The following is a 12692-nucleotide window of genomic DNA, read 5'->3' as shown; positions in this document are numbered from 1 at the left end:
CAAAAGGTGTGTAATAATTTACAGAAGGTAGCCTGGGAGGAGCTTTGTCAAGCTTGTGAAATGGGGGACAGCTCCCTTTTCTGGAGCATTGTAAATAGCCCTTGTTTTGCAGAGGGCTCTGGTCCGCGCTTATGCCGTCACATTCCGGAGCAACAAGGGTATCTATACTCAAGGGGTTTCTGCGGGCGATAAAACCCCCATTGCACCTGCTAAAATTGGTAAACGAGTGGTCTTCACGATAGATAAAATCCAGCATGGCATTCTTACCCTGTCAAGCAATAAGGCCCCAGGCCCGGACAGTATACCGCCAGACCTGTTCAAAGCTAATACAGAGGTTTGGGCCCCTTTACTAACGCAGGTCTTGAATGCGGCTGTACAGGATGCGTCGCAACCCTCTTGGTCTACTGCAGTGATCGCCCCCATATTTAAGAAGGGGGATAAAGAGAACCCACAATGTTATCGGTCAGTTTCCTTCCTAAATGCTACAGTCAAGGTCCTGGGGAGGGCGAATTTAAATAGGTTGTGTGATTGGGCAAAAGAAAATAATAATTTGAGTGACGTCCAGAATGGCTTCAGGGCGGGGAGGTCGACTTCAGACCAATGCCTGAACCTCCATTTAATTATTAACAAATATACGGTGGCTCGTCTGAATCTTTGCATCTCGCATTCATGGACTTGATGTCTGCATGTGACAGGGTGAATGGAGTAAAACTCTGGGCTCTGCTTAGCGAGATGGGGGTTGATCCCAGTATTGTGGCATTATTAGCTGATCTTCACTTATCGACCTCGGCCTCGGTGCGTTTCTCTCAAGGGGCAGCATGCACCCGATCATTCTCAGTGAGCTGTAGTGTTTGCCAGGGTGCATACTTGCACCCTTTTTTGTTAATCTTGTACATGAACAGGCTAGAGTCCCCTCTTTTATCAGTGTCAGCCATCTGCTATAAGATTGGGTGACAGTTTCTCCCCGTTTTACTATATGCTGATGATGCGGTCCTGATGGCTTGGACCGCACAGGGGTTGGACTTGTTGCTGGCCAAGTCTGTGTCTTTCATGGGACTTCTAGACCTGTCAGTTAATCTCTCGAAGTCCTATGTAATGGTAGTGGGCCCCAAATCTACATGCAGTAAGACCTTCAAGGTATCTAATTTTACACCGGGTAAAATTAAGGCCTTTCCTTATTTGGGAGTTTTATTTGACAGCAACAATTGTTGAAAACCTCTGGTTTAGGCTAAAATATCAGAGTCCGTAAAAACTATGGGGCGGTTTTCAGTTTTGCACATAGGTTTGGATCCAGGGCACCAAGAGATCCCCTAAAAATCCAGGCCAAGTGCATTGCACAGCTGTGCTAAATCTATTAGGCCAAGTGCATTGCACAGCTACGCTATGGTAGTGAGGTCTGGAGGTATGTCAAGGTGAATCAGATCTAAACTATGGAGAAAAACATTTTGCACAAGTTGGTCAAGGTCCCCCAGTCTATCCCGGCGTTTTCTGTGTATGGGGAGTTAGGGCTTGATTATGTTTAGGACTTGATCTCCTTAAGCCCGCTTCCTGTGCTGGATTAGGATCTGGAGCAGGGCGGATCTGAAGCTAAGCCGGTTGATCCTTGAGGACTGTTTGTCTGTGGAATGGGTAACTAGTATACTCTGGTTGGTTTATGTTAAGGCAGCCTTTTCTTTTATAAGTAGGCCCGATATTTTCATGAATACTACTTTCATGAATCCTAGTTCGGGGAGTGTCAAACAATTGTTTTTGGAACGCTCCCGTTTGGAGAGAGAAGGTTTAGATTCTCAGAAGCCATCAGTTAGGGACCAAATGCTTTAAAAAACTGTATAGGGGATGGAGCCGTACCTGGGCTTGGTTCGCTCACAGCGTGACAAGTTTTTACTGATTAGGTTCAGGTTTAATCAAGTGCACCATTTCTTGGCTTCCCTAGGTGGGCAGGCTCAGCCTGAGGTAAGGGCCCTCTGTGGTAACTACAATGTGTCTCCGCAGGATATGCTCCATTTTATAATGTTTTGCTATTACTTCAACTGGCGGAGGAAGCGATTTTTAATCCCTTTGCTGAAATCACTGCATTTTAAATAAGTCATGCCCGCCCTGTTGTACCTTCAGATTGTCCCTACGGAGCATGAGACTTTTATTGTTTTATCTTTTTTACAAGCTGTCTGAGTGTCCAGGAAAATGAAACCTGATTATTTGCTTTAAATGTTCTCTGTTTTTATGATTAATCTCATTGTTTGTTTTTATTATTCATGAAATTGATATTTTTGTCTTTGACCTGTATTCTTTTATGGGGATTTGAATTACCGAATAAAGATTCATATTGGTTGAAAAAGTTTTTCTGTACCTGTTCAATAAACACCTACCTTCTAGAATGAATCCATAATAACCTGATCCAAAGTGTGGGAGGTGTGCTGTGTCTGCCTGCTGGAATACTGAAGCACTCATGCTTGTGCTGGACTCCGCCTTGCAGGAGCGAGCAGCGTCGACACGAGAACCACGCGTGCCGCTGCTCACTCCCACAAGGTGGATGCCAGCACTAGCACGAGTGTGCTTGAAAAGGGGCAGACCGATTTCTAAAGGTCATCTCCTAGGGCAGCGCATGTGTGCTGCCTAGCCAAGACCTAAAAAACTGCTGGTGCTTCATTACCGGTGAGACCCGGCCCACTTAAAGCCCTGGCTAAACCCAAGATGACCCCCCCCCTTCCACTCCTTCAGCCCCGGTGGTTTTGCCCAGTTTACTTCCTGGCCATTGTGTCCATGGTGCTTTTGTCACCTTTGTTGCATTGTAGGGTGCTTCAGGATACTTTTCTACAAGCCCTGGCCTCATTTCAAGTGAGCCCGGACCGCTAATTTCGATTTGGCCAATTATGGTAATTGCAGAGTCGGGGGAATGATGTCTATTATCAGGGCTTTAGGGCAGTCCAGCAAGTGTAGCCGTCATGAGCGCTGTGCTGGAGAGAGGACTCTGACCTAAGAGGCAGTGCTGTGTTTAGCAATAACGTATGATTTAAAAGCACCTGCTGCAGAGTTCCTTGTGCGTCCAGCTTTCAGGTAGCACGGAAAATGTCATGATAACACTTATGATTTATGTTCCTGCTAGAGCCCAAGAGATCCAGAGTTTTCTAGGGGTAGTTTCAACTCTGCATAAAGTAGCACAGAGGATTGGTATGCCGGCTGCAAACATCATATCTGTATTTTATTTGGATAGCTGAGTGGATTAGTAAAGCCAGCCTTTACCAGCGCTTTAGAACAAATTAAATGTATTTCAGAGTGGGTCAATAGAGAGATGAGGATCACTTTTGCTGGATGGTAGTGAGGGAATCCAAGGAGGTGGTCATACGAGGGGGGGGTGGGCACCAAAAAGATTGGTGTAAAGGGCGCCACCAGTGCTAAAGCCAGCCCTGTCTATCATGCAAGGCTGTTCATAATAATGGTGACTCCTGCTTTAAGTTAGTATTCCCAAACTACCTAATAATCTACTCTTTTTCGTAGTCACTTTTATTTCCATGCCATTGCTCCTGGGATCTGCTTCCTGCTCTAGTGGTTGTGTCTGAGATGTTTTTTAAAGACGTATTGAAGCGATGGGGATGAGCCGGATCCTAATCCATTGAATCCTTTAGACTACAGAATACGGAGGCAGCAGACAAGGTCATCGAGGAGGTGTCGAAGACCATAAAGGAGTATCCCCTGGATTTCCGGGGGGCGCGGATACTCACTGGGAATGAAGAGGGATCTCTGGGCTGGATTACAACCAACTACCTCCTTCAGTCTTTCGTTACGGTAAGTGGCTTGGTCATGTGGGATGTGCAGGTCTCATCACATTGCCTCTCTTCTCTCTAAAATATTCAAGGGGACTGGTCTCTGGAAGAAATTCGGGAATCCTTCGAGAGACCGACTCCACAGACTGTCTGAAGGGTTTGGATAGAGTGAAGCACATTTTAGCCCCTCTTAAAGTCCTGGGCTAAACCAGCTCAATAATTGGCTAAGCCTGAAATCCATGTAATAGCCTCTGTCCTTTTTGAGGCATCAGACAGCATGGTGGCAGGGGCTATAATATAAGGAAGGGAACCAGGCCTCCCTCCCCTCTTTTAGGATAGTAAAAGACAGTCTTTATTGGGTACAGTGGGGCCTGGACTCCAGCGTTTCTGCACCTGCTGCACTGAACATAGCTAAGCCCCAGGGTCAGCCAGTAGTCTGCCTGTCTAATCATCAAAGACAGGCAGTCTCTGCCAATATTTGCTGGTTTTTTATCTTCCAACCATCAGGGGTAGGTAATTCATTGTAAACTAAATATGCCGCATATTTATTGATGTGCACCCTCAACAGATATTCTAAACATAGTGCATGAAGATTAATGATAATTTGTTCAAGTGAAGTTTGTTGGTTTGTCTGTGTTTTTATTTCTGATGGATACATCTGCCAGTTGATTCCTCACCTTGTGAATATCCCCTTGCGTCAGCAACATTCGGAAATTCATTATGTAGCTTTGCGCCGACGTGGACGATGTCACAGAGGCACGGCATCGCTCGCGCGGCTCCGCTGATGTCACCGACTCCATAACAGGCCCACATCGGCGTGATGACATCAGTTCCCTTTTTTCCGCGTCGCGACGCTAACAGTTTTCGGGGAATCCTCTGTAGCTTGATAGTTACTTTTTGACTTTTCATTGATAGAGTGTTTCTTGTTCCTCAAAGTCAGCATGTCTTCGAAAAAGACCGGGTATAAACCGTGTGGTGAATGCGGTAAGATGATGTCGATAACGGACCCGCACGAGGACTGTGCGTATGGTGTTTGAGCTCGGACCATGACGTCGAGGGATGTTCTTCTTGTAAGAAAATGAATCACAAGGCACTTCGTGAGAGGGAAGCAAAGCTCCTTGATGCCAAATTGAAGAACAAGAAGGACAGGAAGAGTTCGAGGTCTCGGACTCGACGGTCGAAGTCGAGGTCTCGTTCAAAGTCGCACTCGAGGTCATCTTCGGGTCATGCTTCTAAGTCAACTAAAAAGAAGCACAAGAAGAGAAGACACGAGTCTCGACATCATTCTGGAAAGCGCTCAGACTCGAGACCGAAGTCGCAGGTAAAGTCGCTTCGCAAGGATGAGGTGTCTCTGTCTCTAGAAGTTCAAGACTCCGAGGGTGAGGCTTCGCCTGCGGATTCGCCGGTTCATTCGCCTAAGCCAGTGTCGAATCCTTCCACGGCTCCATCTCATTCACCTGTCCGGGAAGATGAAGGAGAAGAAGAGGAAGGAGTAGAAGAGGCTCTGTTGCCAGAGGGCTCGTCGACCCCGTTGCACCAGCCTGAGGTAGAGGTCGAGGTCGAGAAGACTCCGGTTTCTCGAGAGCAGCCTGTGAGCTCTTATCCTGCTTTTCCGGCTCCATGTCAGGACCCTACTCAGTTTCTGAATGCAATGTATGGAGTGTATTCCAGAGCTATGTACCCCTCTGGAGCACCAGTTGGTCCCACTGGTCCATTGGCATTCAATCTGGGTATTCCCCAGGCATATGCTCCTGCGCCTTTCATGCCATTCATGCCGGCTCCAACGCCGCCTTGGTATTTCTCGGCGCCGCCTTGGCATTTCTTGGCGCCGCCGAAGCCTTCAAAGCCGAAGCCTTCAACGCCAAGACCTTTGACGCCGATGCCCTCGATGCCGAATCCGAACCGACCTCGTGAACAATGGTCTGGCCCTCCGGCTTCGAGTTCGGCGCTGGCTCCGGCTCCATCAGAGTCGGGTCAGGATCCGTCGATGTCATTCCTGAAGGAGAGGTCGAGGCGTGAAGCCCAGAGGCTTCTGGAAGAGCAGAGGTACCGTGATGCAAAAATGGAAGAGGCTAGTGGTCTAGAGCCGTCTCCTGATTGGGAATTGGCCTCTGTGTCTGATGCCCTTTCTAAGGATGTGACTCCATATCACGTGGTTATAAGGAAGGCGGCGGATTTGTTGAACATAACACTTCCTACTGCAGAGTTCAAATCGAACTTTCTGACAGAGGTCCTTCATTCGCCATCCTCTGTTGTGGAGCCTATGCTCCCTTTCAGTGATGCCTTGGCGGAGCCAATATCAGAAGTGTAGAAAAGACCACTTACATCCCCTGCTCTTTCAAGGGTTGTTGCGAGAAAGTACAGGGTGGCTCCTGGTGACCCGGACTTTTTGTCTTCGCACCCTTTACTGGAGAGCTTGGTTGTGCAGGCTGCCTGCTTGAAAAGATCTACAGGTGCTTTTCCTCAGGTTCCTGGGGATAAGGAGTCGAAAAAGCAGAACCAGGCCGCCCAAAAAAGTATTTTCCTTTGCAAGTATGGCCCTCAAATCGACATATGCTCCTTGTCACATGGGACGCTATATCCATGATTTGATGGATTCCGTCAAACAGCTGACTCCAAAGATTCCTGAGGGGGATAGTAAAGACTTTCAAGAAGTGATTGCTGACACTCAAGCTGCTGCTCGGCAGGTCATTCAGAGTGGGTTGAACACTGCTGACTCGGTGGCAAGAGTGATGGGATCTTCAGTGGCCACACAAAGAGCAGCATGGCTGAAGTCCTCTGAATTTTCTGCGGATGTCCAGGCTGCCTTGATGGATTTGCCCTTTTATGGGTCAGGTTTATTTGGGAAACAGGCTGATGCTGCGTTGGAAAGGTTCAAGGACAGCAGAGCGACAGCAAGATCTTTGGGCCTACAGTCCAGGGGTACTGTGGGAAAAATGTTCAGAGGATTTGGCAGGTCTTCCTTTCGGACCTACAAACAGTCGCAAAAGCAGCAGCAGCAGCAAAATACGCTGTACAAGTTGAACAGGGGCAGGCAAAGTGCTCGCCCTAGAGGTCGTCAAGCTTCCTCCTCCTCCTCCTCCTCCTCTTCCTCTTCCCAACCCCCTCCCACCACAGCAAAGCCCTAGATCCGCCATTCCGGATCATGTGGATCCAGTTCGGGGCCGGCTTACCTATTTTCTGCGAGATTGGGAATCGGTCACTTCGGACCTTTGGGTTCTCAATCTCGTGGAGAATGGGTATGCACTTCCCTTTCGGGAATTCCCTCTGAATTACCCTCCTTGACAAGGCTTTTGCGTGGAGGACATCTTGCGGTTTCTGCAGGAGGAAGTCCTGGCGTTGTTAAGAAAAGGCGCGATAGAGGTGGTTCCGGAGCAGGAAAGGAGTCAGGGATGCTACTCCCGGTATTTCCTGATACCCAAGAAGGATGGCATACTTCGTCCAGTCCTGGATCTCAGGATCTTGAACTTATATCTGAAACAGGAAAAGTTCAAGATGCTCACCCTTGCACAGGTTCTTCAGGCGCTGCTGGAAGAAGACTGGATGGTGTTGATCGAATTGCAGGATGCGTACTTTTACATCCCGATCCTGAAGTCGCACAGAAAGTATCTCCGTTTTACGGTGGGATCGCAGCACTACCAGTTTGCGGTCTTTCTGTTTGGTCTTACTACTGCGCCTCAAGTCTTCACCAAGGTGATGGCTGTGGTGGCTGCACATCTCAGAAGATCAGGGATTCCTGGTGTTTCCTTATCTGGACGATTGGCTTATCAAAGCGGAATCTCCAGAGACAGTGCTCCATCATCTGCAGGTCCCAACTCAGTTGTTGTACAGATTGGATTTTTCGATAAATGTACCCAAGTCCCACCTGGTGCCCTCCCAGCGCATCCTGTTCATTGGTGCGGTACTGGACACAACTGTATGTCGGGCATTCCCTCCTCCTCAAAGGATTTGCGACCTACAGGAAATGATACCTTTATTTTACAATGGAGCGGTCGTTCCAGTCCAGAAGTCCTGCGTCTGCTCGGTCTGATGGCCTCCTGCATTCTGTTGGTCAACCATGCACGCTGGCACATGAGGGCACTCCAGTGGTGCCTCCGCAGGCAGTGGTATCAGCACAACGGAGATCTCAGGGAGTCAGTCAGGATCTCCAGAGAAGCTGCAGTGAATCTGATTTGGTGGGGCGTGGAAGGCAATCTGTCTCAGGAAAGACCTTTCAACTGCCTCCATTGGTGGCTACAGTGATAACTCTAGGGTGGGGTGCTCATCTGGGGGATCTGGAGATCAAGGGTCTTTGGTCTCCAGAGAAAAGGTTGCTTCACATCAACCTTCTGGAGTTACGGGCAATACGTCTAGCACTCAAGGCCTTCCTCCCTTCCCTTTGCGGTCGGTCGGTTCAAGTCCTGACGGACAACACCACCGCGATGTGGTATGTCAACAAGCAGGGAGGTGTGGGGTCGCAGTGTCTCTGAAGAGAGGCTCTGCATCTCTGGTCCTGGGTTCAGGATCATCAGATTTGTCTGATGGCAAATCATCTGGCCGGAGTTCTGAACGTGCGCGCAGACAGTCTCAGTCGGCAGTTCTCTGCCGACCACGAGTGGAGGCTTCACCTGGAGGTGGTTCGTCACGTTTTTCGGACGTGGGGATCTCCTCAGGTGGACATGTTCGCTACTCTCGAGAACGCTCACTACCAGTCATTCTGCAGTCTCCAGTTTCCGATGCAGGGAGCCTTGGGGGATGCGTTTCAGTTGAGTTGGGGCTCACGAATCCTTTACGCGTTTCCTCCCATACCCTTGATCGCTCGGGTTCTGAGGAAGATTCGCCAAGACCGGGCCCAAGTCATTTTGATCGCCCCGGATTGGCCAAGAAGGGTGTGGTAAACAGATCTTCTCCACCTCTCCTCGTGCCCACCGCTACATCTCCCTGTCAGGGCAGATCTCCTCTCTCAGATGGAGGGGCAGGTTCTACACCCCCACCTCCATACCATACACCTTCATGCCTGGAGATTTAACGGGGCAACTTGAATTCATTTTCTCTCCTGCACGACGTGGTGGATGTCAATTTATCGGCCAGGCATGACTCCACTAAGTCTATCTACTCTTATGGATGGTCTAAATTTGTTGCTTGGTGTGGAGAGATGTTCATCGATCCTTTGAGGGCTCGTTTGTCTGATATACTTCAATTTGCACTTTCCTTGGCTCGGCAAGGGTTTGCTGTTGCTACCGTCAAAGGTTATTTATCGGCATTGTCGGCATTTCTTTGTTTGCCGGATCAGCCGTCTTTGTTTAAATCTCCTATTGTTTTGAGGTTTCTAAAAGGCCTTACAAATACATTTCCTCCTACTCCCTTTATTGTATTTCAATGTAACTTGAATCTTGTGCTCACTTTTTTAATGGGTTCGCCCTTTGGACCATTACACAAGTGTCCCTTGAGACTGTTGTCTTTTAAAACGGTCTTTCTGGTTGCAATTACCTCGGCAAGGAGGGTAAGTGAGCTTCAAGCTCTTAGTTCTAAGCCCCCATTCTTGACCATTCATGCTGAACGAATGGTACTCAGGACCAGAGCTGCTTTTCTGCCGAAGGTGGTAACTCCCTTCCATTTAGGGCAGTCCATTACCCTCCCTACCATCTATCCTCCCCTCACCCTTCCAAGGAGGAGGAGAGACTTCACCGCTTGGACCCGAAGAGGGCGGTGAGCTTCTACCTTAATAGGACTAGAGATTATCGTGTGGATGACCAGCTCTTTGTTGGATTTGTTGGCTGCAAGAAGGGGAAGGCGGTGCACAAATGCACGCTATCGAGATGGATTATCCTGTGCATTAAGATCTGCTACGCCCTGGCGGGTAAGGAACCTCCAGAGGGTATAAGAGCTCACTCTACTAGAGTAAAGTCTTCTACATCTGCTTTGTCCAGGGGTGTACCTGTAGAGGACATTTGTAGAGCTGCGACTTGGGCCTCCCTCCACACTTTCGCAAAGCATTACTGCTTGGATTCCGAGGTGAGGAGGGACGGCCACTTTGCGCGCTCTGTCCTCCAAGATTTTCTGGCATAGGAGAGTGGACACCCTCCTCCGGGAGTGGGGACTGCTGTGGGACTCTATTCATAAGGTGAGGAATCCACTGGCAGATGTATCCATCAGAAGAACAAGTTACTTACCTTCGGTAACGCTTTTTCTGGTGGATACAGTATCTGCCTGTGGATTCCTCACTGACCCACCCGCCTCCCCGTTGTCCACTCTTCTATGCCTGAGTTACTGTAATGTTAATATTTTTATTGTCAAAGGAAATGTTTTATTTCAATTGCTTTCCTGCATTGGCTTCACACTGTGTGTGCTATTTTGATCATTTGGTACTATGTACATTGTGTGTATTTCTACTATTGTTGATCCGTCCGTGTGCCTCGAAGGCAAGGAAAAAAGGGCGGAACTGATGTCATCATGCCGACGTGGGCCTGTTATGGAGTCGGTGACGTCAGCTGAGCCGTGCGAGCGATGCCGTGCTCCTGTGACATTGTCCATGTCGGCGCAAAGCTACAAAAAGAATTTCCGAATGTTGCTGACGCAAGGGGATATTCTCAAAGTGAGGAATCCACTGGCAGATACTGTATCCACCAGAAAAAGCGTTACTGAAGGTAAGTAACTTGTTCTTTACCAATAGAATATCTACATAGTGCATTGCCTAGGGACCACTTTGCTCACATAAATCCAGTGGAAACCATTTGTTACTGGGGAACTCTAATATTCCGATAAACTAATAGTATACCCTAAGAACAATGGTTGGGACATCTTTTAAAAAACGGTGGCTAAACCCTCACACACCTACACAGGTGTCATGCTTCATCCCTGGGCTTCCTCAATCGCTAAAAATAATTATAATGGTGAACGGGCTTTCTATGTTCATAGGCTGTGCTTTCTGAGTCTTCTCATGAAGAAAGGATCCAAAACAGTGTGGTTTGCAAATCTCCAAGGTAGCTCCAGTACACTTTTACTACTGGAGTATTAAAGAGATGATTAAAACATATCATGCATGTTGCCTGGGAGAATTATTACTCCAGCATCATTGTGGTCAACATGTTTCTGCCTAGTGGCCCGCACAGCGTCTATGGCATTCATCAGGACCTGAATCCCCATACAATTCATATTCCTATAGACATACAACATTCAGTACACTCAATAGACACTAAAACAAAATGTTAGACACACAGGACGAAATAATAAGAAAACAAATAAGTAAATAAAAGGATTCTAGCGTTAAAAGCAGTTATGCACCATTACATGCTTGTGCAAAAGTGACACAGCAAACGCACATGTGAAAAAAACAAATCACACAAAGTAGGCTGAAGTGCATATAGTGCCTCATATATCCTGATCATACAGAGTTTTACCCCTACTTACTGGTCATTGATGGAACAAGGATATATATATATATATATATATATATATATATATATATATATATATATATATATATAGGAGGTCCCCTTGTATTCACACATTAGGGCAACAGAGACAAAGATTAAGGGCCGGATGCAGATCTCAGCGATCAGGTTACTCTGTGACAATGGTGACTGATATCCCATCCGCCGAATTATACATCTCATAGGATACAATGGGATTGATATTTCGCCGGACGGGACATCCGTCACCGTTGTGACACAGTAACCCGTGCCCCAAGATCTAAATCAGGCTCTACGGCTCTGTGTGAAGTCCATATACACCATTATCAATCCTTGCCTCCTAACTTACTTCATCAAAGATAGCACGCACAATGCAACAAACAGGGAGGTGCACCTTTGGCGCTCTACTATGGACAGCGATTCCTGAGATGACACAATGATGGCATCACCATGGGTGGTATGAAGGGCGCTATGCAGAGATTCTCTAATACGACGGGCTATCTGTTCCTTTTTTAAGATGTGGCGGATACACCTAGGAGGAAGTACCTCCATGGGTCTGCCCTTTGATGAAGTATGTATGGAGGCAAGACCTGATCCGACTGTACGCTACTAGTTGTCGTTTTTTTTACCTTGTGGTTAGGAAGAAGCAACTCTCAATGCCCTAGTCTCTCCTGTCCCTCCCCTCTCTCGTTGATTGAGGGTATAGTTTATTAGGGGAACTCTGGCATTCACGTGTCTTTGCATTGATTGCTGGAATATTTGTAGCTTGGTAAATATATTTATACATTATCCATAAGTATCTTTAACATTATCCATTGCCCTTGAGGGAAAAAGCACACAGATACTGGTGCATTGTGTACATAACTTGTATATATTAAAATGGCATGGCTTGAAGCCGAGAAGGGATGAGCAGTAAACCTGCCCTGTAATGCATGTTTTTACAGTAAAATTAATAAAGAGGCCAGAGATCTTGTGTAGTTGGGAGAGAAGGTAAAACATCCCATGGCAGGGTTGAGCAATACATGCTCCCCCAATACTTTAGTTTTGTGTCAGGAAAGGGCCAGGACTGGATCTGGGATGGAAAGCAGCGTTTTCTGCCAAGAAAAATCAGGTCTAATGTTCTTGCAGTCAGGAAATCTGGGTTTGGGCACACTGGCCCACATATAGTGGAGTTTCAGTAGGAATTCTGCTCCACACCACTTGTAATTGGAGCCATAGTTGTAGTCTCCATACAGAGTCATCTCTTCCTTATCACATTCTTTAACACTCCTTAAATCTTCTTGCATTGAGGAGCCATCTCGAACCACACGTGGCCTGCCAAGATGCCTTTAACCCTCAGCATTCACCCTGAAATGTACGAATAAAGCATGGAACTTTGCTGACCGACAGATATCAAACACACAAAAGATGGTTGGAGAATAATAACTGGTAATCACTCGTAGCGCTCCGACCCATCGTTCTTTTGCCCACCATGCTACCTCAGATTGTATCCAGCCATATGCAAATCAATCTAGACCCTGCTCCATCAGGATCAGCCCAG

General features: G+C 47.4%; 1 protein-coding gene across 1 annotated transcript in view; it reads left to right on the top strand.

The window, feature by feature from the left end:
• Nucleotides 1–12692, top strand: part of LOC147710515 (ectonucleoside triphosphate diphosphohydrolase 8-like) — a 418351-nt gene that overhangs the window by 333996 nt on the left and 71663 nt on the right. The window contains exon 5 of the mRNA XM_086921185.1: nt 3624–3783. Within this exon, the coding sequence (XP_086777311.1) occupies nt 3624–3783 (160 nt within the window). The remainder of the gene's footprint in view (nt 1–3623; nt 3784–12692) is intronic.

Source organism: Lissotriton vulgaris, chromosome 5, assembly GCF_964263255.1.
Source record: "Lissotriton vulgaris chromosome 5, aLisVul1.2, whole genome shotgun sequence".
NCBI lineage: Eukaryota > Metazoa > Chordata > Amphibia > Caudata > Salamandridae > Lissotriton > Lissotriton vulgaris.
Note: the sequence above shows the minus strand (reverse complement) of the source record. Positions and strands in the feature narration are given on the sequence as shown.